The sequence below is a fragment of the Cervus canadensis genome, chromosome 1 (genome assembly GCF_019320065.1).
Source record: "Cervus canadensis isolate Bull #8, Minnesota chromosome 1, ASM1932006v1, whole genome shotgun sequence".
In the NCBI taxonomy this organism is placed as follows: Eukaryota; Metazoa; Chordata; class Mammalia; order Artiodactyla; family Cervidae; genus Cervus; species Cervus canadensis.
The window spans coordinates 63,545,457-63,572,331 of record NC_057386.1 but is presented as its reverse complement, the minus strand read 5'-3'; the positions used below and the strand labels follow the sequence as shown (position 1 = coordinate 63,572,331).

Here is a 26,875-nt window from a genome sequence, read left to right as displayed (position 1 = left end):
TGGAAAAGCTGGAACTCTTAGATTGCTAGTGGGATTGTTAAAATGATTCAGCCACTTTGGAAAACAAGTTATCTGTTGCCCAAAATGTACATACAGTTACCATTTGAGCCAGCAATGCCACTCACAGGTATATATACCCAAAAGAATTGAAAACATGTTCACACAAAAATTGTTATTGATATTAGTCATAACAGCCCAAATGTCCGTCAACTGATGAGCCACTAAACAAAATATGGGCTATCTATACAATTATTTGATAATGAAAAGGGATGAAGTTCTGATACATGCCAAACCTTGAAAACATTGTGCCAACTGAAAAGAAGCCAGACATAATTTTATTTCTGTCAAATATCCAGCATAGGCAAATCCATAGAAACAGAAAGTAGATAGTGGTCTTCAGAGACTAGAGGGAGTAGGACTGTGGAGTGACTCGTAATAGATAAGGGATTTCCTTTCAGGTGATGAGAGCTCTGAAGATAGGTAGGGGTGATGGTTGTACAACCTTGTAAGTGTACTAAAAATCACTGAATTAGATGCTTTAATATGGTGAGTTCTGTGGTATATAAATCTTATTTCAATAAATAAGTGCTCTCATTATGACTAATGTTTATACCCATTTGATCATGGCATTGTTATGTACTATGTAGATTAACTTGAACGACATAATATGGATACAGATACATTTAATAGCAAGATATATAATTAAATATAAAGTAAATATTTCCTCCCTCAGGGCTACTACTGTATGACCATTAAAATGTTATTGTCAGGTTTATTATGGTCTAATATGTATGCGTGCTTCCCTGGTGGCTCAGTGGTAAACAATCCACCTGCAGGAGACATGGGTTCAATCCCTAAATCTGGAAGATCCCTTGGAAAAGGAAATAGCCACCCACTCCAGTATTCTTGCCTGGGATTGCCTGGGAAATCCCATGAACAGAGGAGTCTGGTGGGCTACAGTCCATGGGGTTGTGAGGGAGTTGGACATGACTTAGCAACTAAACAACAACAAATATGTATACACTAAAGTGCTTATCATTAAACTTATTTTGTCCTCCTCTGGTGTTGTAAATTATTTGAGAAACATCTCAGTTAAACATTTTGTTTTTAAAGAGCAAGTACAATAATAATAGTGGACATTTAGGAAAGAGATACTGTTCAAGTTGACTTTGTGTTTATGACTTATATAACTGCAACCATCTAAAATTTCTTTGGCAAGTTGAGCAGGTTTGTGAAATACATTGTCACTTATTGAGCTTCCCCCCCCCCAAAAAAATGATATCTATATCTATATATATATATATATTTTTTTTTTTTTTCCAGGTCAAGCAAATCAGGTGGCCAAAGAAGCTGCTAACAGATGGACTGGTATGTATTACAATGGTAATATATAGCAGTGTATTACTACCAATAAACTAGTCAAATTCTTCTACACTTTCTAGGATGTGAAATGCAGAAGCTCTTGTGCCTAGTTTTGTTTAAGAAAAGACATTTCTGGAAATGTATGTATTAAGCAAGTTTTTATATCTTAAATCATTTTTTAAGTCTTATTATGAGTTATTCTGTAAAGTATGAGACATTTTTGTAAAATAAGTGATTGCTTTCTGTTCAAGTTTTTTATAACTTTTACCCAAAAAATCACTTAGACTAATCACTTAACCTTCATATATATTAATGCAAGATACAACTTTTAAGAGTTTTGTGGAATGTGAAAGATTTGTCTTGTTCATAATATTAATTTGTTGAGGACTGACTATGAGCTAGGCATTGTAAATCCTGTCGATGATGCATTCTCATTTTATCGCCACAGCAATCTTGTGAGGTAGGTAGGATTATTATCCCTAATTTTAGAGGTGAAACTGAGGCCACTGGGAACCCACAGTTCCACAGGTGCTAAGCATTGGAACAAGGATTAGATTTCAGAGCCCAGGCTCCCACCCACTACACAGGATAGTCTTCTCTGTGTACCTGCTTTGATGTAAATGCCTCATTAACCCATTTGCCAATGGATACACCCTCTGGTGTATGCCAGGGATATTCTAAGAGATGGTAATTTATATGTCTTAAAGTTTAGAAGAAAATTAATAAATAGAGATTGTTGTGAATTATATACAAGTATGATTAATATTTTTAAAACCTATCTGGAAGTTACACTGATGCTTCTCCAGTATTGAATTATAAAATAATGGTAATTGGACTTTTCCATCCTGGTAAGAGTCTTTATTGCCTTTGTGAGTGTTACTTATCCTGGTTCTGTTTCTCTGGGAGCGCCGAGATGCAGAAAGCTTGAAGTAGCTGCCTTACTTAAGTCCAAGGTGGTTAGTCACTGGAAGAAGAGGGACTTGAGCCAGATTTCCCTGATTCCATATTCAGGCTTCTGTGTTTCACAGAAAGCTTAAGAATCATTTTTCCTTGTCTGTTTTAGAATTAAAATCAATATAACTGGCCTTTGGCTCCTATAAAATTGCAGTCTTAGTTATTACAAAGTTATTTCCTAAATGGTGTGATGCTTTAGTGATAAGAGCAGAGAGGGTAAAAGCAGCAAACTCACATTAAATAAAAGGGACCAGTGAAATGTGTGCCCAATAAAGTATAAAAAACAGTAAATGCAGTGATACCATGTAGTTTGAGAAATACAATATTTTGAGTGGAAAAAAGACAAATGGATTTTTTTTTCCCATTTATTTTTATTAGTTGGAGGCTAATTACTTTACAATATTGTAGTGGTTTTTGTCATACACTGACATGAATCAGCCATGGATTTACATGTATTCCCCGTCCCGATCTCCCCTCCCACCTCCCTCTCTACCTGATTTCTCTGGGTCTTCCCAGTACACCAGGCCCGAGCACTTGTCTCATGCATCCAACCTGGGCTGGTGATCTGTTTCACCCTAGATAATATACATGTTTCGATGCTGTTCCTCGAAACATCCCACCCTCGCCTTCTCCCACAGAGTCCAAAAGTCTGTTCTGTACATCTGTGTCTCTTTTTCTGTTTTGCATATAGGGTTATCGTTACCATCTTTCTAAATTCCATATATATGCATTAGTATACTGTATTGGTCTTTATCTTTCTGGCTTACTTCACTCTGTATAATGGGCTCCAGTTTCATCCATCTCATTAGAACTGATTCAAATGAATTCTTTTTAATGGCTGAGTAATATTCCATGGTGTATTTGTACCACAGCTTCTTTATCCATTCGTCTGCTGATGGGCATCTAGGTTGCTTCCATGTCCTGGCTATTATAAACAGTGCTGCGATGAACATTGGGGTGCACATGTCTCTTTCAGATCTGGTTTCCTCAGTGTGTATGCCCAGAAGTGGGATTGCTGGGTCATATGGCAGTTCTATTTCCAGTTTTTTAAGGAATCTCCACACTGTTCTCCATAGTGGCTGTACTAGTTTGCATTCCCACCAACAGTGTAAGAGGGTTCCCTTTTCTCCACACCCTCTCCAGCATTTATTGCTTGTAGACTTTTGGATAGCAGCCATCCTGACTGGCGTGTAATGGTACCTCATTGTGGTTTTGATTTGCATTTCTCTGATAATGAGTGATGTTGAGCATCTTTTTATGTGTTTATTAGCCATCTGTATGTCTTCTTTGGAGAAATGTCTGTTTAGATCTTTGGCCCATTTTTTGATTGGGTCATGTATTTTTCTGGAATTGAGCTGCAGGAGTTGCTTGTATATTTTTGAGATTAATCCTTTGTCTGTTGCTTTGTTTGCTATTATTTTCTCCCAATCTGAGGTCTGTCTTTTCACCTTGCTTATAGTTTCCTTTGTTGTGCAAAAGCTTTTAAGTTGAATTAGGTCCCATTTGTTTATTTTTACTTTTATTTCCAATATTCTGGGAGGTGGGTCATAGAGGATCCTGCTGTGATTTATGTCGGAGAGTGTTTTGCCTATGTTCTCCTCTAGGAGTTTTATAGTTTCAGGTCTTACATTTAGGTCTTTAATCCATTTTGAGTTTATTTTTGTGTATGGTGTTAGAAAGTGTTCTAGTTTCATGCTTTTACAAGTGGTTGACCAGTTTTCCCAGCACCACTTGTTAAAGAGGTTGTCTTTTTTCTATTGTATAGTCTTGCCTCCTTTGTCGAAGATAAGGTGTCCATAGGTTTGTGGATTTATCTCTGAGCTTTCTCTTCTGTTCCATTGATCTATATTTCTGTCTTGGTACCAGTACCATACTGTCTTGATGACTGTGGCTTTGTAGTATAGTCTGAAGTCAGGCAAGTTGATTGCTCCAGTTCCATTCTTCTTTCTCAAGATTACTTTGGCTATTCGAGGTTTTTTGTATTTCCATACAAATTGTGAAATTAGCAAATGGATTTTTTACGTTAAAAATAAATCAGGAGTTACAAAGTGATTTCCTGCAGTTAACAAGCAGTAGGAACAGGAGCCCCGTGTATACGGTGGGAGAGGAACTTGACTTTGAAAGGAATCCAGTTGTGCTCGTTACTTGCTGTGTGGCTCATTGAACCTCTCTGAGCTTGCTTCTTCATCTGTTCAGTGTGGATAGTGTTTGCCTCACATTTCGGGAGGGTTAGATGAAACAGTTTGTGAGCCCTTTAGCACACCATTAGACACGTTGATAAACACTCCCGTTTGCCCTTTCTTTTAAAAAAAACCCTTTTATGTTTTCCAATTGATCGTAAACTTAAAAAATTATAATTAAAAAAATGTGAACAGCTTCTTTTTCCGTTTTGTTACTAGCTGAGAAGGAACGTAAAACTTTTTAAATCATGTAGGAAGGATGATATTTTTAGAAGAGCAGAAACAGCTGTTAAAAACCATATTTCCATTTGAGTTTATGACTTGCTCCTTCCAACATGAAAGTGTTATGAAAAAATCATGGAGTTATATTACACCTCAGAAAACCTTCCTGTTTTCAAAACAAAAAGAAAACATCAGTACTATTTATAACTAAAGATTGTTATGTAATTATTAAGATTTGGTTTCTTTATATGAAAAAGATTCCTAAAATGTATTTAAAGTTGAGCATATTTACTTTTCAATAATTCAGTATTTCAGTTTTGTAGAATGGGAAATCAAGGTGTAAATACTGTTTTGTGACACTAAGTAACTTTAAATGTGATTTATGAAATTATATAAAACCTTGCCCAATAACAAAGATACTGGAGTTTTTATGACTTTGTATGAGAGACTTCTTGGTGAGTTAGGGGGAATAGGTGTTGTGATTGAGGTCCTAGTGTAGACTCATGCACTTGATACTGCCCCTCCTAGTTCTGTGTTTATCCTGGGTTTGCCATCATATAAACTAACACGAATTCTACCCCTCTTAAAACTGTTTCTTTTAAAAAAAAAAAAATAGAAAAAAAAAAATAATAGTTTTTCAAAAGTTAACAAGTGGGACCTGATTAAACTTAAAAGCTTTTGCACAGCAAAGGAAACTATAAGGAAGGTGAAAAGATGACCCTCGGAATGGGAGAAAATAATAGCAAATGAAACAACTGAGAAAGGGTTAATTTCCAAAATATAAAGCAGCTCATACAACTCAATACCAAGAAAACAAACAACCCAATCAAAAAATGGAAAAAAGACCTAAACAGACATTTCTCCAAAGAAGACATACAGATGGCTAACAAACACATGAAAGGATGCTCAGCATCACTCATTATTAGAGAAATGCAAATCAAAACCACAGTGAGATATCACCTCACACTGGTCAAAATGGCCATCATCAAAATGTCTACAAACAATAAATGCTGGAGAGGGTGTGGAGAAAAGGGAACCCTGTTACACTGTTGGTAGGAATGTAAATTGATACAACCACTATGGAAGACAGTATGGAGATTCCTTAAAAAACTAGAGATAAAACCACCATATGACCCAGCAGTCCCACTCCTAGGCATATACCCTGAGGAAACCTGAATTGAAAAAAGACACATGTATCCCACTGTTCACTGCAGCACTATTTACAATAGTTAAAACATGGAAGCAACCTAGATGTCCATCGACAGATGAATGGATAAAGAGGTTGTGGTACATATATACAATGGAATATGACTCAGCTTTAAAAAGGAATGCATTTTAGTCAGGTCTGATGATGTGGGTGAAGCTAGCACCTATCATACAGAGTGAAGTGAGTCAGAAAGAGAAAGATAAATATCGTATTCTAACGCATATATACGGAATCTAGAAAAATGGTTCTGAAGAATTTACAGGGCAGCAGTGGAGAAACAGACATAGAGAACAGACTTACAGACATGGGGAGAGGGGAGGAGAAGGTGAGATGTGTGGAGAGAGTAACATGGAAACTTACATTACCATATGTAAAATAGACAGCCAACGGGAATTTGCTGTATGTCTCAGGAAACTCGAACAGGGGCGCTGTCTCAACCTAGAGGGGTGGGATGGGGAGGTACATGGGAGGGAGGTTCAAAAGGGAAGGGACATATGTACACCTATGGCTGATTCATATTGAGGTTTGACAGAAAACAGCAAAATTCTGTAAAGCAATTATCCTTCAATAAAAAAGGAAAAAGAGAAAAAAAGTTTTTAATCCATTGATAAACATTTCCACAAAACAGAAAAACTGAGAGGTGTAAACTATCAAGATTGCGGGTAACATTGTCTTAAAGGCAGACATCCAGTGGCCCAAGGACATATTTAATCAATCATTTTGAACTGATTCATTAAGAATTGTGTAGAGAGGCTTTTTATTTGTTTATTCTTAATCTTTGAAGGTTTGTAAAATGATTTCTTGCCCTCACAAGAAAGTATTCCTTCCTGCAAAGGCCTTACTGTAGTGCCTCATTTTCTCTCCTGATCCTGGCTTGAAGTCCATGCCGCCAAGGTTCCTGCAGAGTTGCAGCTGTCCTCTTATTTTCTGCAAATCTTTCTGTATTCTTAGAGTCTGGAAGCAATACACATAACACTTGGTCTTTTATCTCTAACATACATATCACTTTGGAATTGTTTAGTGTTAAGTTAATTTTTCTGTTTCTTGTGTCAGTTTGAAGGCACAGGCTCTTTATTTTCTGCAAGACCTGTGATATACTTAATAACTGTCTTAGGTAGCAGTATTTGTTTGTGACGCTCAAGAATGCATAGGTTATGCAGACATTAACCAAATTAAGCAGACCATTCTAGTGTACCTCATGCTATTAGTTTTCTCACTTAGGTTCTTATGAAAAGTAGAGATTTGGTTTAGATTGTTACATAAAGATTTATTTTAATATCTGTTGATACGCTATAGCAATTAAATGAGAATATTTTATTAACATTCTATTTGATATAGTAGTATTCACCTCAGCAGTTAAGTTTATTCAAAGCATTTAATTATCATTACTTGATACTTGGAATTCAACTTCCTAAAACAATATTCTTAAAAGTGATCAAACTCCATATAACTTCCTAATGATATGTATAACAGTATGCTTCAGACCAGGTGACTTAAATAAATTGATTTTCTCAGAGTTCCGGAGGCTGAAAGCCCAAACCCCAGGTGTCAACAGGTGTGGCTCCCTCTGAGGCCCCGCCTGGCGTGCAGGTGACCACCCTCTGTCCTTGCAGAGTCTTTGCAGTGCCCCCCCAGGGTCTGTGTGTCCACCTCCCCTTTTCTTGCAACACCACCAGGTCAGTTGGGTTAGGGTGCACCCCAGTGGGCGCATTTTAATTTCAGTCACCTCTTTAAAGACCCAGTTTCCAAATACAATCACATTCTGAGGTAGCGGGATTTAGGACTAAAACATATGAATTTGGGGGAGGTGCTAATTCAGCCAGTAACACTCCAAAAGAACCTATTTTAACCCTTCATTTCATTATCACAACTGACACAGTGCTGAATGTTTTATAGAGCACTATGAACCAGAAAATTATATACCATGGTTTTTCTATATTTATAGCCTTAGTACATATTCATTGTAAAGATGGTATATGTACATTAAACAGAATATTTAAGATTAAAGCAAGAAAACTCACTGTCATTCCTATTCTCTAAGCGCCGCTACAGTGAGCACACTGGTACTGCCCTGCATAGACACCTTCTGGGTGATTAGACATTTAGATTACTTGTATTCTTTTCTTTTGTTACACTGCTACAGTGAGCACACTGGTACTGCCCTGCATAGACACCTTCTGGGTGATTAGACATTTAGATTACTTGTATTCTTTTCTTTTGTTACACTGGGATGAAGATTCAATCATAAATCTTTGTACACTGTTTTATTTCCTGCCTGTCCCTTTAAATAGATGTAACACTTTTTTCGGTGGTAAGATACACTTAAATTCCCTAGAAGAAGTTAAGGCTGTATCTGCTCCTTTTAGCCTTCAACGGCCCCTTCCCTCCTCTTCACCCCCCTCCCTAGCCTGGCTGTCTAGAAGCCACATCTGTGCTGGAGGAGGGGAGGCAAGGGGTGCCCTTTGGGACAGGAGCGGCTCTAATTCCTGGGGTGACAGAGCCCTGCCTCTGCTCTGGAGATGTTAAAGAGGCACCATCCGCCTCTCCCTGTCTTTGGGTTATTCCTTAAGTCAAGTATTCTTTAGTGGTGACTGATTTACTGAATTTTCTGAATATGAAATCTGTTTATTCAAAATAATCACTAATATTTTCTTTATTCTGAAAGTTAATTGTCGTCACTGTTGAAAATGGGTTTCCCTGGTGGCATAGTGGTAAAGAATCCACCTGCAATGCAGGAGATGCGGATTTGATCCCTGGGTCGGGTAGATCCCCTGGAGAAGGAAATGGCAACCCACACCAATAGTCTTTCCCAGGAGACCCCATGGACAGAGGAGCCTGGCGGGCTACAGTCCACGAGGTCGCCAAAGAGTTGGACACGACTTAGTGACTAAACAACAACAACTCTTGAAAATACAGAAAATTCCTTATTTTTATACTTTTAAAATTATAGAAGTTGTTTTTTAAAAATGAGTATAATTATATTTGAAATTTTGTGATTGTGTTTTCAATCCTCAAAAATATTTCTCAATTTTCTTTATAGATAACATATTTGCCATAAAATCTTGGGCCAAAAGAAAATTTGGGTTTGAAGAAAATAAAATTGATAAAAATTTTGGAATTCCAGAAGACTTTGACTACATAGACTAAAATATTTGATGTTGTTGATGGTGAAGGAGCTATGTGCTTGTGAATATGTAAATTTTTATGTTATCCAGCTAAAGGTACTGAATTGTCATTTACCTGTAACTGTCTTTATTGTTTTATTAATTTTAAATAAAGTATGGAGTGTGGATGTTTTCACCCTTTGATTAGTCAAAAGCAGGATGTAGCCACGTTCCCTCAGTGCTCATCAGAGTTAGTAAAACCTGTTAAGCCTACCAGTAATTTTTTTTTAATAGATCAAAGCCATCATGACATGATAACATTTTTTAGTTTTATTCAAATATTAAGAACCAAGGGTACCTTTGAAGGCTGTATTATACATGCTTGAAAATAACTTTCAAAACTAATGGCTGCTTTACTGTTAATATTTCTCAGTATTTAGTGGAAAATGTGTCTGATTGAGTCTCAGTATACTGCATCATATTTGCAAATTTCCCACAGGAAAAAATACAGAAAGTTGGTGTTCCTTAAATTTAGAGTTAGGTAGTAATTCCTCAAACATGAAAGCTACTTTTTTTTTAATGTTTGATGCCTTTCTGCTGTAACGAAGAAAAGCATGCCCTTTGTCCTAATTTATACGCTTGTAAGATGATATAGTCGTGTTAGTATAGCAGGCATACTCAGCTAGGGTTCAGGAATTTTTTTTTTCAACTACCTTCAAAAAAGAGTAGGTGAAAAATAATGTATGTGTGTCTTGTGTATATATCTTTTTCCAGTTCAACTTTGGCGTTTAGGGTATTTGCAGGACAAACTTTAGGGTATTTGCAGGAAAAGAAAACTCAGGACGAATGTGTGTAATGCCCTTTCCACACATGCCTTAATTTTTCTCCACACAGTGCAATTTTTGTATTCTTTTCAGTAACTTGAATGAGGTACTCCATATGTTTGAAGTGACCCAGATGTATCCACACCATTTGTTAGTGAATCTGGTCTTTGAGTTGCGTTGAGTTGCCAGGGGCCTACTTAATCACTTCCTGGATGTGGGCGGGTGCTTACTGGTCCAACTTTGTTCTCAGAGCTAGTTTATGTTGCCTTAGGGCAATAGCTCTTCTCACAGGAGAAAGTATTTGATGTAAGAGGCAAAGGGCAAAAAATTAAAATAACCCATCATAAGCCTTTCCCTAATACGCTAATGGGAATTCCAAAATTTCTCAGACCTTGTTTGCTGTTTCTTAGAAAGATGCTTCTGGGAATTCCCTGGCAGTCCAGTGGTTGAGGCTTCCCAGGTGGTGCTAGTGGTAAAGAACCCACCTGCCAACTTAGAAGGCATAAGAAATACAGGTTCCATCCCTGGGTCAGGAAGATGCCCTGGAGACGTGGCAACCCACTCCAGTTTTCTTGCCTGGAGAATCCCATGGATAGTGGAGCCTGGCAGCTACAGTCCACAGGGTCACAAAGAATCTGACATGACTGAAACGATTTCACATCCATGCATGCCAGTGGTTAGGAGACTGCGCTCTTCTGCCGAGGGCCCAGGTTTGATCCCTGGTCAAACTAAGGGAACTAAGATCCCACAAGTGACATGGCATGGCCAAAAAAAATTTTTAATTAAAAAAATTAAAAGGTACTTTTCTCTTTAGAGAGGAGGTATATATATTCAAAAAGAAAGCCATTTTTAATGGCTTAAAAGATTCTATTTCATAAATATTTAGGTAGCTTCAACATTTTTTTTCTTTTACTATCTTGTGGGGCTAGCTGAGAATCACTTCTCAGCATTTGCCTGCGATCAAGTGTAGTATGGGGGCTTCTCAGGTGGCACAGTGGTAAAGAATCTGCCTGCCAGTACAGGAGACACAAGAGACGGAGGTTTGACCTCCGGGTTGGGAAGGGGAATAAAAAATGACAACCCACTCCAGTATTCTTGCCTGAAAAATTCCATGGACAGAGGAGCCTGGTGGGCTACAGTCCATGGGGTTGCAAAGAGTTGGACACGACTGAGCGGCTGAGCTCATAGCATGAGAATGATCGTGATGGAGTCTGTTCATGAGCTCCCCAGAGACTGGTACCCTCCTAAGCCAGCAATGTGCTAGTAGATGTTTAACTAAACTGAATCTTTGGAAAGTGAGTTCGGGCCTGGCTTATAGAATGTGCCTATTTGTGTGATATAAATACACCCAGCATAGAGAATTTCAGATTAGCACATGGTGACATTGTCAGGTTGGAGAAAGATGCTTGGTATCGTGTATTTCTACCGTACAGATACAGTAGATGTAAATCCTCTAGAGCCTAGATAAGGGTAACATGTAAAGTAATTAGGGAGCAATGAGTTTTTAGTTTTAGTACTGTTGATTTCAATGCAGCTATAGTTCATCGAAAAGCAAGAGAGTTCCAGAAAAATACCTATTTCTGCTTTATTGACTATGCCAAAGCCTTTGACTGTGTGGATCACAACTGGAAAATTCTGAAAGAGATGGGAATACCAGACCACCTGACCTGCCTCTTGAGAAACCTGTATGCAGGTCAGGAAGCAACAGTTAGAACTGGGCATGGAACAGCAGACTGGTTCCAAATCGGGAAAGGAGTACGTCAAGGCTGTATATTGTCACCCTGCTTATTTAACTTATATGCAGAGTACATCATGAGAAACGCTGGACTGGAGGAAGCACAAGCTGGAATAAAGATTGCCGGGAGAAATATCAATAACCTCAGGTATGCAGATGACACCACCCTTATGGCAGAAAGTGAAGAACTAAAGAGCCTCTTGATGAAAGTGAAAGAGGAGAGTGAAAAAGTTGGCTTAAAGCTCAACATTCAGAAAACTAAGATCATGGCATCTGGTCCCATCACTTCATGGGAAATAGATGGGGAAATAGTGAAAACAGTGTCAGACTTTGTTTTTGGGGGGCTCCAAAATCTCTGCAGATGGTGATTGCAGCAATGAAATTAAAAGACACTTATTCCCTGGAAGGAAAGTTATGACCAACCTAGATAGCATATTAAAAAGCAGAGACATTACTTTGCCAACAAAGGTCCATCTAGTCAAGGCTATGATTTTTCCAGTAGTCATGTATGGTTGTGAGAGTTGGACTGTGAAGAAAGCTGAGCGCCGAAGAATTGATGCTTTTGAACTATGGTGTTGGAGAAGACTCTTGAGAGCCCCTTGGACTGCAAGGAGAGCCAACCAGTCCATCCTAAAGGAGATCAGTACTGGGTGTTCATTGGAAGAACTGATGTTGAAACTGAAACTCCAATGCTTTGGCCACCTGATGTGAAGAGTTGACCCATTGGAAAAGACCCTGATGCTGGGAGGGATTGGGGGCAGGAGGAGAAGGGGACGACAGAGGATGAGATGGCTGGATGGCATCACCGACTCGATGGACGTGAATTTTAGTAAACTCCAGGAGTTGGTGATGGACAGGGAGGCCTGGCGTGCTGCAATTCATGGGGTCACAAAGAGTCAGACATGACTGAGCGACTGAACTGATAATCCATCATAGTTTGTGTGATTTCATCTTAGAGATGGCTGTGTTAACAGCTGGCCCACTGTTATTTAATAGTTGACTTGCCTACTGCAGCACATCACTGTTCTTAATCTTGAAGGGCTGCTTTTGAGTTTGCTCTTCCCTGAAATTAGAGATAACTGATTAAGAAGCCCGGGGCACTGGTCCAGCAAAACTCTAGGTAATCCTTAGTCCTGGGTTGGTTTTGTAATTGACCTCAAGACTGAGGACAACTTTGGTAGACCTAGAGTCAAATTGCTAGTGATTCAGGATCAAATTTGATTCAGTACTATATGATTGACACTCCCGATGTCATTTCAATGAATTGTGAGGTTTAAAAGGCATTTGAGAGGTGATTTCCATCTTTACAACCTTCTTCACATATACCTATCTTTTAAAGAACCCTAGGAGAAATTTTGCTGGAGAAGGAAATGGCAACCCACTCCAGTGTTCTTGCCTGGAGAATCCCAGGGACAGGGGAGCCTGGTGGGCTGCCATGTATGGGCTCGGACAGAGTCGGACATGACTGAAGTGACTTCGCCACAGTAGCAGGAGAAATTTTACAGTCTCCTCATGAGTTTCAATTTTCAGGGCCAGGTCAGACCACTGAAATGTCACTTCTGAGGTTGGGCCAGGACCAAAGAAATCCGTAAGGATGGATTGGGTACCACTTTTCCGCTGATGTTTGCCGCATCATTAGTCTAATAGGATTAGGAAATTCTTGGCCTGTCTCAGAAATTGATGCTATTATCCTAAACTTTACCAAACATGATTCTAAGGGATTAGAAAAGAAAATGAGTACAGCCAAGAAGCAAGAACCACCCTAATAAATCTTGATCAGAAAAATCTAAATTATAAACCCAGTAATACTGTTTTTGGGGTTTTTTGTTTGTTTAAGAACATGATTGGAGTAAAATAGAAAACATTTTCTTGCTGATATGCCATCATTGTAAGAGCAGTTACAATGGGACAGGTGGTGGGAGGGTGTCTCAAAATTATACATAAATCCCCTTTCAGGATGTGCTTCCTGAATACTGTCTGTATGCTAGGAGGAAAAATGGACTGCATTGTGAACTGTCCCACTGCAGTGAATTTATATTATACTAACTCCAGCTTGATTTTTAAAAAATGATTTGTAAGAGATAAGAGGTCAGGTGATATGACTATCTTTGAATCTCAAGGCTAATGATTTCTATTAACCAAGAATGGCAAGCTACCATCCCAAGAGCCAACTTCAAGGCCCGATTTTTACAGCCCTGGAGCTAAGAATGCCTTTTTATACTTTTTAAATGATGTAAACATAGGAGTAAGCAACAGAGGCGGTATGTAGCCTACAAAACCTGAAATACTTACCAGCTGAAACTTTACAGAAAAAGTTTGTCAACTTTCAAAAGAACAAAAGCTGACAGCCTGTGGTCTAGATAGATAGACATGCAAGGCTTATTTTGCATAACCTGTATTTTATTTTTCATTTAAATCAGTTGTCAGCACAGTCACGCGCATTTCTAGCTTCTTTTGGAAACTGAATGACTCAGCAACCCTCATGGCAGCGCATCCGCTAGAGGTGAGAGGACTCAGGGAGGGTGAGTGCGGCTTTCCCCCGAGTCACTCTCCTGTCCCAGGCGGCACTCTGATGAGGCCACGCTTTAGTCTCAGCGTTTCAGATTCCCTAAGAAAAATCCTGGTGCCATTTTTTGTATTACATGTTTAACATAGAACTGACATCTTGATGGTGAAGCATTCTGTGCACAAACAAGCGATGTCTCTCCGTATACTCAGACATGCTTTTAGTTTCCCCTGCAGTTTTGTAGATGGGCTCGCCTGGTGACTCAGAGAGTGCGCAGTCTGCCTGCAGTGCGGGAGGCCTGCCTTTGATCCCAGGCTCAGGAAGATGCCCTGCAGACGGGCGTGGTAACCCACCCCAGTTTTGTTGCCTGGAGAATTCCATGGATAGAGGAGCCTGGTGGGCTACCATCCATGGGGTCGCAAAGAGTCAGATACAACTAAGCAACTAATACACACACTTAGTTTTTCCAGTGGTTTTTCTTCATATAAAATTTTTACCTTTTTAAAATGTATTCCTAAGTATTTTATCTTTTATTACCATTTTAAATGGAGTTTTTTCTAATGGGTTATTTATATATCTGAAGGCTGTTTTGCATATTAACTTTGCATCCTGCCATCTTGCTAAGTTCTTTTTTGAGTTTGTTTTATAATTCTTCGAAGTTTTCCAGATAACCTATCATATCATATTCAAATAGACATAGTTTTAGTTCTTCTTCTCTCATTGTTTTCTCATTGATTGCATCAGCTAATACCACTCATAAAACTGTAGTAGAGGTAGGAACATTATCTTATTTCTGACTTCAGTAAGATGTCAGAATTCTGCATTAAGTAAAATGCTCTCCTTTAATTGATAATGTTAAGGAAATATCCTGTTTTCTCAAGAATTTGTATAAGGAATGCTTGTTAAATTTGTTCGAGTTTTCCCCATCTATGGAGGTAAGCATATGATCTTTCTTTTAAAATCTATTAATAAGGTGAATGATATTAATAAATTTTTCACACTCAACTATCTGTACATTCCTGGTATAAAACCTACTTAGTTATGGTGAATTATTTTCTTAATGTGATATTAGAATTAGATATTATGTAGGTATTAATAGTTATATGGATATTAATAGTTTATTTAGAATTTTTGCATCAATATTCATATTCATAATTTTTTCTTTGTGTGCTATTTGTACAGATTTGGATATCAGTGTTATACTAATGTTAATCCTTAAAAAGGATTTGCAAGTTTTCTTTCATCTGCTCTGAAACAATTTATGTAATACTGGGATTACCTGGCTTCTGAAGATACTCAACTATAATTTTCAACAACAAAACCAAAATCTGGATCATTCTGAACATATGAATTAGTGCTGTTTTGCTTTTCACTTAAGAGTTTGGAAATTTTGTTCAAAAAATTTGTTTTACTTGCTATATATTGTTTGTTCATAAAGATGTTCTAAGATTTATACACATTTGGTTTGTTTTCAGTTGCATGCTATTTCAGATGGTGTTTTCATAGAACATTCCCAAACATCTGTCTGTGCATTCATAGGAGTTCTTGACAAGAGAAAAAAAGAAGCTCTTTTGTTTTGTACTCAAGAAGACTATTCATGAAGAACTCTACATGCTCTACAAAGACTATAAGTAATGTAAGATAGAGCTGAGTTTTATAGAAAAGAAGGGGAAGGGTAATGGCTTTGAGGACTTTTAAATTGCTTTTTCAATGGGTTTTCAGAAATGGATTCTAAGTAATTTTTTATTGAAACAATTTGTAAAAAAAAAAATGTGCTGGGACTCTATTATCAAAAACAGATTTGTAAAAATTAACTGCCTTTTAGCTGAAATTTATTAATTAGAAAGAAAATTTGTAATTAATGCTCAGGTATCTTTAGGTTAAAGATTAGCTTTTAAAGGTTAAATGCCAAATGCTTTCTGAAAACCTCCCTAAAATGTGCCTCACCGATGTGGAGACTGGGTTTGATGCAGGAAGGGCGGGTTACTTTGCACGCCCTCACCTGGAAGGCATTGTGTTTCTCATAGCATTTGGAAAAGTAACTACGGGAACTTTTTGCACATTTAAATTGAGCAGATATGTCATTTTTTCCTGTCCAGTTGTGGTTGTTACCGTGTTTAGGTCAACTTACTTTTGACTTACATGCGTTTCCTGTGTTGTGTGAGCTCTGGGGACCCACACCTGACTGAGTTTAACTTTCTTATTAGCAAGTTTCCATCAGAGCAGATTTGGTTTGATTCTGAGGTCAACTGGAACAAATACTTTGCTTTTAAGGACGCTAATAAAATCAGTTTATATTTATGGAGACTGAAATGACCTGTTTGTTTGTTTTTAACAGATTTAAAATATACTTTAATGACAACAATTTTCTTAATAGATCCAGGAAGATAAGTTCTTTCTTGGAATGGTATCAACATTTGACATAGCACAGCTTTAGGAAATAACATACCTGTGTATCAAAATTATTTTGCATAACGAAAACTGAAAGTACCTAAGAGATCGCTTTTCTCATATGTAGACAGAGTATGTAGGAGCCATCCTGTATTGCAGTATTAGCTATGTTATAAGACCATTTAAAAAGTAAGGCAGTAACGTTGGAACTAAGTATATTTTGAAGATAGTTTTTTCCCTGCTAGACAAAAGCTCTTTGAGGGCATGTTGATTTTTCATGTCTTTAGGCCCAGAGCACCTCATGTAGTATTTGACACAAAAGAATGACAGCTTCATAAGCTCCTGCTTCAAACAGATTCTCATCATTGCTCATCAACACTTTTTCTTAAACTGTAACTGGCCTTACTCCAGAAAGGCCGGAAAGCGGCTGTTACTTTCAGTCAGCTTTCCCTCTCAGGTCCTGAAACTGCTTCAGACATTTGCCACTCAGGCCTCTCTACTCAATTCTACTTTCCTCAATTTTCTCTATTTAAAAAAAAATTCTTTTATTTAAGCTTGAGCTCTTCAAGCATAATCTCAACTCCCTGACACCCCCTTCCAGTTGCTGTGACTGCCATCCTTCTGCCTAGACTGGATCCCCACTGTTGCCCACGACCCCGCTCCTCCTGGCTGCTCCAAGGCCTTGCTTGGCTTCATTTCTCTCCTCCTTCCCTCCCCGCAGCGTCTTCACTCTTCCTTTCTGCTGCCTGGTCTTAACACACCTCCACACTGTTGTCTCAGAACACATCACCGGATAGGAGAAATACCATTTCTTTTCCCTTTATTCTAATAACCTAGGGTTCAGCTAAATTGTTTAACTCATTTTTGAACATTACAGTCACTTTTTCTCCATTCATGAAATCATTTGGACACTCATTTAATAATCTCATATTTGCCAAGCAGTATATTAGAAGTTGATGATACAAAGATAAATGAGTTCTGTAGTCCTTGCCTCAAAGGATTCCAACTGAGTAGATGAAGCAGACGCACAAGCAGGGAATTATGACCCTGCAGAGAGCACAGACAAGGAGTGTACAGGTGTCGGGGGTGTGGACGGGGAAGACCGCCGCATCAACCCACAGTCCTGCCTCCAGGATCTAGACCCACAGGTACCAAGCTGGCGCCGGGGAGGTCCTCCTCTGGGTATTGCTGTCCCTCTCTGGATCCCAGTTCTCGGTGTTTTATAAATCCACAGTGGGAAACGCTATTATATTTTAATAAGGAAACAGTCATTTCAAATAGTAAGAAAAAATATGTACATAAGTAAATTGCTGCTATCCAAAATTTCTACAGAGCATATGCTACCTTTTAATAAAAGGGGAAAGGAAGTCCCCTGACGGTCCAGTGGTTAGAACTTGGTGCTTTCACTGCCGTGTGGTCAAAAAAATAAGTAAAGGGGGGAAATAGCACATGTATCTGTGATTGCTTGTGTCCACACACAAACACACAGACGGAAAGGATGCACAGGAGACTTAGTGGTTGTCTCTGTGAAAGAGAGGAATTCTTCCTCTTCTTTCTTTAAATTTTATTTTTGAATGTTGCCTGTTCAAGTATTTTTGTATAGTTTGTTCAGGAAGTTGACTTACAACAAAGAAATCCCAGAGGTCTCTGCACCATCTGGCCCCAACTTTTCAGTCTTACTTTGCACCTCGCTGCAGCATGAAACAAATCAAGGTAGTCTTATCTCTTAATCAAAGAATTATTAGCAAGCAAGTTTTGCTCATCTGAGCCCTTCATCAAGCATGTCCTCTCTCTAAAGTCTGTTTCTTCAGAGAGCAGCTCAGGTCCAGCCCTCTTCTCGAGGCCTTCTGTGCCAGGCCTTCAGTCACAGAAACCTCCCGTAAGCCCCTGCTCTGTGTAAAAAGGTGTGTCCACTCCAGCACTGCTCATCTGCTCCGTAACTTTACCTAAATAATGTTCACGTTTGGATGTCCTGTATCCACTCGATTCCCAGCTCATACATCCGTGCATCATCCGCATATAAAGCTCTTAGTATTTCTTGAATCAATTAATCCTGTCCACTTGCTGAGGGGGATAATTACTGTCTTAATGAAAACCATTGAATGAAAATGAGCAATAGGCTGTCGGAAGTGTTCCCTAAGTCCCTAGGAAACAATATGGATTTGGATCAAACAAGCTTGAGTTCACATACTGGCTCTCACCCTGAATTTAGGCAAGTTGCTAATATCCCTATGCTTTCCTGCCCTGTTTTTTTCTTTTTTAAAAAATTTTATACAATTTTTAAAAGTTACTTGATGTTTACAGTTATTACAAAGTATTGGCTGTGTTCCCCGTGCTGCGCAGCAGGCCTGAGCCCACCATGCCCCAGTAGTTTGTGCCTTGCTCCCCACTCCCCAGGGCTGCCCTGCTTCCCGGGCGGCTCAGTAGGTAAAGAATCCGCCTGCTAACGCAGGAGACGTGAGTTCGATCCCTGGATCGGGAAGATCCCCTGGAGGAGGGCCTGGCTACAAACTCCCATATTCCTGCCTGGAAAATCCCATGGACAGAGCAGCCTGGCGGGCTACAGTCCATGGGGTCGCAAACAGACACGACTGAGCACACACAACCCACTCCCCAAGCCGTCTGTGGCCCTTCCTCCCCCTCTCACCCTGCCCTGTTTCTTAAATCTGGATGAGACAACTGGCCTCAGAGTTCTTGAATTTGCTTGGAAAATCAAGCGAAATGATGTGGACACAGCAAAGAACACTGTGCTCTAGGGCAGAGTATGTGCTCAGCAAAAGGTAGTCATATCATTCTCAGCATTTAGGAAGTTCTTGCCAAAAGAAAATAAAATACTGCCAATACAGTGATGGCAGTTTCCTTCATAGGTACCCTGGCTCCGGGGCCTCGCTCCCCCAGGCCTCACGGTCACCTCGGGGGCCCTGCTGCTGCTGTGGAGGAGCCCACCTCGCCCTGGGCCCAGCCTCCGCTGCCCACCCCAGCAGCATCTGCGTTCAAGGCGTCCCCCACTCCTGCCCGTTCACAGGTACCCTGGCTCCGGGGCCTCGCTTCCCCCAGGCCTCACGGTCACCTCGGGGGCCCTGCTGCTGCTGTGGAGGAGCCCACCTCGCCCTGGGCCCAGCCTCCGCTGCCCACCCCAGCAGCATCTGCGTTCAAGGCGTCCCCCACTCCTGCCCGTTCACAGGTACCCTGGCTCCGGGGCCTCGCTTCCCCCAGGCCTCACGGTCACCTCGGGGGCCCTGCTGCTGCTGTGGAGGAGCCCACCTCGCCCTGGGCCCAGCCTCCGCTGCCCACCCCAGCAGCATCTGCGTTCAAGGCGTCCCCCACTCCTGCCCGGTCAGGGAAGGTGAGTTATAGGAATCCCAGCTGAGAAGTTAGGAAACATTTTCTTACGAAAAAGCATTGTCTGTCATACATGGTGGTCAGAGTTTGTAGCAAAATTAGGTTAATGGGCTTCTTGGCCATCTGAACCACCATATCTGGCCATCTGAACCACCATATCTAAAATTGTTTCCATGGGAAACTATGTTCCAGCCCAGCCACTGACTTAGAAAGGCGCTACTGGAATGCAGCTCATTTGGAGACGGTCTGTAGGTCAACTTTCATAACTCATTGTCAATGAAAAAGGAAATGACATTTCTCTTACTGAAACATACTGTACATACATTTTTACAACTGTCTCTTGGGGACACCAAGCATCTAAAGTTATCTGAAATAGCAGTCCCATAAGCCCGTCAGCTTGAACTGATTTTCTGGGTCTAATTATATTTGGGCTGCTAACTCCATGTGCTTGTTAGGTGTCTTTGAGACATTTTTAGCATTTAATATTTTTAAGGAAGACAGAGGGAGCTTTTCCCTTTGCAGCACTCCCTTTGTGGTTACATAACACTGTGCCCAAGCCGCACCTCCGCCCCCGTCCCCCCTGGAAGCCTTCCTGCCCTTGTATGGTAACTCTTCCACCGCAGTTCTTGGTACTGAAGCAAGCAAGCTGAACCCTTATTAGGATCCAAGCTTAAAAGTTAAACAGCTCAGGGGCTAAGATTAAGAATCTCCTGTGAGTAGAATCCGGTAGATACTACATGAATCAAATATGTTTGGTTTCGGACCAAGCTATTAGGTATGAATATAAGTGATCTGTATGAGGTTGGTGTCATAAAAACAGAAACAATTACTTGTTGTGTTTTAAATTCATTCTAAGTTTCAAGAATGCATTTTTCTAGCTACCTAATGTTTCCGTGTTGTGTAATTGCCGCAAAGAGCATCAAGAATGTCTTTTCTTTCCTTTTGTCTTTCTTGCATCCTATGGATGTGGCAAAAGCAACGTCCATGTACTTTGTTTATTCCAGGCTTACGCTCAGTCCTTGAGTCACCCTCCCTTTTAAGTTAGTTTCTCTGAGAGGGAGAAGAAAACAGCAGAACCAGACAGACTGTTAATTCTCTTATTCCACCCCCTCAAAAAAGCCAGATCTTAAGAAGGGTAAAATAAGCATTTAATATATCAAAGCAAGTCTTATATTCCACCCAGAATGGAAATTGGTACAGCCATTATGGCAAACAGTGTGAAGATTCCTTAAAAAATTAAAAATAGAGTTGCCATATGATCTAGCAGTCCCACTCCTGGACATACACCCAGGCAAAACTATAATTTGAAAAGACACACACACCCCTCTGCTCACTGTTTAAAATAGCCAAGAACTCCCCTGGTGGTGCAGTAGATAAGAATCCACCTGCAGGGCAGGGGATACCAGTTCGATCCCTGGTCTGGGAAACTTCCACATGCCTCAGAGCGACCAAGCTCAAGCGCCACAACCACTGAGACTACACTCTAGGGCCTGTGAGCCCGACTCCTGAGCCCACGTGCCACAACCTCTGAAGCCCGCGCGCCCAGGGGACGCCACCGCAGCGGCCACCTGCACCACAGCAGGAAAGGAGCCCCCACGCCCACAACTAGAGAAAGTCCAGGCAAGCGGTGAAGACCGGCACAGCCAACAGTAAATAAGTAAAATAGCCAAGACGTGGGAGCAATCTAAATGTCCATGCACAGATGAATGTATAAAGAAGATATGGTATATTTACACAATGGAATATTCCTTAGCCATAAAAAAGAGTGAAATGATGCCATCTGCAGCAACATGAATGGACCTAGAGATTATCACACTAAGCAAAGTTAAGTCAGAGAAAGACAAATACTATATGATATCACCTATATGTGAAATATAAAATACGACACGAACATATCTACAAAACAGAAACAGACTCCGAGACGTAGAGAACAAACGGAGCAGGAGGGCTAGATGGGATTTGGGGACTTGCTCACTGGAGGTGACCATATGGCTTGTTATTTCAGTCGGGGCCCTCTTGAGAGGGAGCATGACGGCTGATGCTAATGGAGCCAGAGTGACGGCTGTGAGTCACGACTGTGCCAGGCAGACTGGCTGTATGGTCACCCTGCTTATGGGCTACCGATTGTCCTTAGATTTAGTCTAGCATTTTCCAAATGTGCTGTGTGTGTGAAACACTACATTTTATATCCTCCCCTTCCTTTATCTTTCTAGTTTGCAGATGCAAAATAGTATATATAGGATGGATAAACAAGGTCCTACTATAGCACAGGGAACTCTCTTCAATATCGTGTGATAAATGATCATGGAAAAGACTACAAAAAAGTACATATATGTGTAACTGAATCACTTTGTGGTACAGCAGAAATTAACACACAGCATTGTAAATCAACCTTACTTCAATAAGATTTTTGAAAATAAAAAGATACCCCTCCCAATGCATTTGCCTTGTCTAAGGAATAGATTTCACTTCTTGAGAATTCTGGAAATTAAACAAGTTGAAACATTTCTTTTTCTTTTTTAATAAAAGGACCTGTAACACCAGAGATCTCCGGTCACTTATGAAATGCCTCCTTTACACCAGTCCCAGAGATAAGCTCCAAGTCCTGAAGACAATGAATCTTGGTGCAGAAACAGCAGTGAAAAGAGCTGGTTCCATGGTAGCTCAGCTGGTTAAGATTTCACCTGCAATGCAGGAGCCCCTGGTTCAATTCCTGGGTTGGGAAGATCCCCTGGAGAAGGGATAGGCTACCCAGTCTAGTATGCTGGCTTGGAGAATTCCATGGACTGTGTAGTCCATGGGGTCACAAAGAGTTGGACACGAGTGAGCAACTTTCTCTTTTCATGTATCCCTAAGTGATGTGATAAAGCTTTCCAGAGGATGCTGGGGAGGGATTTTTCAGGGGCCTCTCAAAAGGCCTCATAGAGAAACAGATGGTTCATTGGGACCCAGAATTAAGTTGTCTGGAGCAGGGCAGATGAACCCCAGAAATTCCAGAGATTCCTGAGGTGATGCTCTGAGGACCCTTCCAGGCCCTCTAACTCTTGGGAATCAAGTGTGAGTGTAGGAGTTCTTACTTGGATTCATTCTTTTTTGCCCTTATTAGGTGCTGGGAGTTACCTAAAGAGGTAAAGAGGTTCTCATGAAGATTATGGCCTAGTGTGGAAGACATTGAAAAAAACGCTATACATGTTTAATAGCAACCCTGCTAAGTCCCATGATGGAGCATGCAGGTGCTAAGAAAGTTGAACGCAGGGACACTTGGTGTAGGAGAGAGATGATGGTGTGCAGGGCAGGGGTTGTCAGGGAAGAGACATGACCTGAGACCTAACCCCCTGGACAGAGGAACCTGGTGGTTTGCAGTCCATGGGATCTCAAAGAGTCAGACACAACTGAGCAAACACACACACAAAGCTTCACAGAGGCAGAGGGAAGGGCGTGTGTGATTTCCCGTGGGGATAAACCTGTCTTCAGAGGAGGAGCAGAAAGTCAGCGGGGACAGAGCCCCACGCCTAGGACATGGGCAGGTTTGCAGGGTGGCCGGAGACGAGGCACGTCCTTCCAGGTTTGTAGGAACTGCCACAGGTTTTGGACTCTGTATGATGGGAAGCCATTGAGCAGTTTAAGCTAAAGAATTAACAAGATCTGATCTGCATTTTTAAAATTCACTCTGACTGCCATGTAGAGTAGTGGCCACCACACTTTTTAAATAGTATACCTCTATCAATAAAACAGGTACAACCCACACAGCAATATAGGCAAGTTTATTCTTAAATCATATTACGTGGATCATAGAATACAGAAGAATAGTCATTTTAAAGGATGAGAGAAGTTGAAGTTCGAAGTGTTTCCGCCCACAGTTCACGGCCTCATTCACGGGCTCTGCAGCAACAGGTCTGTTTGGGAGGCTCCTGGTATGCGGGGTGGCTGGGTAGCGGGAGATGGGTTGTGTGATAATTCGACTCAGAGTGATGGAGGCTTGGATTAGGGCGAGGAGGAAGAGACGTCCACAGACCATGAACGTACCTTCCAGGATGAGCAGAGAAGACTGATGTCTGCTTGGCTGGGATAGGGTGAGGGAGGGATGGAAAGAGGACTCGATGGTGATTTCTAGTTTCTGGTTCCAGTAACGTCTCAAATGACCATGTCAACTTACCCTTCAAATACAGCTGAATAAAAGAAGTCTGCCGTTTACATTTTGGAGACCAAAAAAGAAATGAGGAACTCTTCCTGTCATTTTAGCGAGTGTCTGTGTGTGAGAGAGAGTAAATGTTTATTTTTGTAAGAAAGATTGCCTGTAACTCTCACGTTTTCTGTTCTCACCCTTTCTGTCTCTAAGGAGAGGAAGTTCCAAGATTTAGAAATCTTATTAAGAGAAAGTCAAGATTTCCCTCTCTCTTGCTTTGTCTCTCTCTCCCCCACTCACTCACTCTCTAGGACTGACTACCTCCTGGGTTGTAAAACTTGCAAGAATACTTTTGTTATTTGCAATTTTGATTGCAACATATATATTTAAACTGTGTTGCTGTTGTTGTGTGGTTTCTAAGTCGTGTCCAACTCTTTGTGACCCCATGTGCCATAGTCCACCAGGGTCCCCTGTCCATGGGATTCTCCAGGCAAGAATACTGGTGTGGGTTGCCATTTCCTTCTCCAGGGGATCTGCCCGACCCAGGGATTGAACCAGCATCTCCTGCGTTGCAGGTGAATTCTTTATTGCTGAGCCACTAGGGTTTCCCATATTTAAATTATATATAAATTACATATAAAATTATATATATATGTGTGTGTGTGTGTGTAAATTAGGGCTTCCCAGGTGGCACTAGTGGTAAAGAACCCACCTGCCAATGCAAGAGACATGAGACGCGGGTTTGATCCATGGGTCAGGAAGATCCTCTGGAAGAGGGCATGGCAACCCACTCCAGTATTCTTGCCTGGAGAATCCCATGGACAGAGGAGCCTGGTGGGCTACAGTCCGTGGAGTTGCAAAGAGTTGGACATGACGGAAGCGACTTAACATGCACACATGCTTGTTTAAATTAAAACTTTCTTTTTCCCACTGATCTTAATTTATAACCCTTTTCTCAGTACACTTTCAGAACCACTTGAGTATTTCAGTATGTAGTATATTCAAAGTAAAGCTATTCACAGATTTCCACAAAAATGACCAAAATGGGAGGAGTTGTGGTTATTCTAATATGCTGAAGGCAAGCATCTTCTGTACACCCCCAGAGAGCTGTCTGGGGACCCCTCACTAAGTAAGCCCACCCCCAGCACTGACCTGCAGGCAAACGTCAGCTGCAGGTGCTATCTTAAAAGTCCTTCAAAACACCCACAACCACTCACAGTGATTATGAGGAGCCAAAAAATGATAGATCCAGAGTATTCTGTAAACTGTAGGTTCATATACAAATGTCCATAACATTCTGAAAATGAAATTATTTTAAAGTGTTCCTGAGGTAGCTGCTTGTATGGAAACTGAATCAATCATTAAATGAAATGGGGAAAGTGTCGTGGCCACAGCCCTGCACCATAACTAAAGGTCTGCTGAATGATGCCGAGTTTGGAAGGACATTTAGGATGGAAGAAGGATGATTCTCCTAGACGTGCACCAAGTGCAAATAGTTTTTCTGTACCCTGTGAGTTGTCTGTGATTACTTTTCACTTTCTTACTTATAAAAATTAGTAAGCAAGCCAGACATGTGGGCCTGTTCGGCCATCTTAAAGTACAGGGGGAATATTGTTCAAAAACCTAGAAACGCCTTGCTAATTTTCTCCAGAAAAGAGAGTTTGAATAACTCATGAACTAATTTTCGAGACGTGCAACTTTTTACTGTATGCACACATGTTTATATAAAGACGACAACTTCGGAGAGAAGGGTATTCTTTATTTTTTTATTTCTTTTTTGTTTTGTTTTTGTTTTTCATTTATTTTTATTAGTTGGAGGCTAATTACTCTACAATATTGTAGTAGTTTTTGCCATACATTGACATGAATCAGCCATGGATTTACATGTGTTCCCCATCCCTATCCCCTCTCCCGCCTCCCTCCCCATCCCATCCCTCTGGGTCTTCCCAGTGCACCAGCCCTGAGCATTTGTCTCATGCGTCCAACCTGGGCTGGTGATCTGTTTCACCCTTGATAGTATACTTGTTTCAATGCTGTTCTCTCAGAACATCCCACCCTCGCTTTCTCCCACAGAGTCCAAAAGTCTGTTCTGTACATCTGTGTCTCTTTTTTTGTTTTGCATATTGGGTTATCATTACCATCTTTTAAAATTCCATATATATGTGTTAGTATACTGTATTGGTGTTTATCTTTCTGGCTTACTTCACTCTGTATAATGGGCTCCAGTTTCATCCATCTCATTAGAACTGATTCAAATGAATTCTTTTTAATGGCTGAGTAATATTCCATGGTGTATATGTACCACAGCTTCCTTATCCATTCGTCTGCTGATGGGCATCTAGGTTGCTTCCATGTCCTGGCAATTATAAACAGTGCTGCGATGAACATTGGGGTGCATGTGTCCCTTTCAGATCTAAAAAATATGGAACGCTTCACGAATTTGCGGGTCATCCTTGTGCAGGGGCCGTGCTAATCTTCTCTGTATCGTTCCAATTTTAGTATATGTGCTGCCGAAGCGAGCACAAGGGTATTCTTTAATTGGAGACCTAAAAATTCTTGATTGGGGAATGTAAGCTTTTCTATACAAAATGAATAAACAACAAAGTCCTATGTATGACACAGAAAGCTATATTCAATATCCTATGATAAACCATAATAGAAGAGAATATATAATTAAGAAAAGAATGTATGTATGTGTAACTGAACCACTTTTCTGTACAGTAGAATTTTTTTTTAATTTGGCTGAACTGAGTCTTAGTCGAGGCACATGGATCTTCCGTCTTCGTTGCAGCATGAAGGGTCTTTAGTTGTGGCTTGTGTACTCCTAGCTGTGGCATGTGGGGTCTAGTTCCCTGACCAGGGATCGAGCCCCAGGCCCCTTGCATTGTAGCCACTGCACCACCAGGGAAGACCCTGTAGAGC

General features: G+C 40.6%; 1 protein-coding gene and 1 non-coding gene across 3 annotated transcripts in view; one reads left to right on the top strand and one right to left on the bottom strand.

Moving 5' to 3' along the window:
• MND1 (meiotic nuclear divisions 1) overlaps positions 1-16,394 on the top strand; it is an 82,808-nt gene extending 66,414 nt beyond the window's left edge. The window contains exons 7-8 of one of the 2 annotated variants that reach the window (XM_043484320.1): positions 1,324-1,368; positions 15,634-16,394. In XM_043484320.1, the coding sequence (XP_043340255.1) occupies positions 1,324-1,368; positions 15,634-15,695 (107 nt within the window). In that variant the 3' untranslated portion in view covers positions 15,696-16,394. Of the gene's footprint in view, positions 1-1,323; positions 1,369-8,965; positions 9,226-15,633 lie in introns of those variants that run through there. The other variant, XM_043484310.1, reaches the window with a different exon arrangement.
• Positions 16,395-26,369: 9,975 nt separating this feature from the next.
• Positions 26,370-26,476, bottom strand: LOC122424956. The gene has a single exon (XR_006264633.1). It is a non-coding gene; the product is annotated as a U6 spliceosomal RNA (small nuclear RNA).
• Positions 26,477-26,875: the final 399 nt, after the last annotated feature.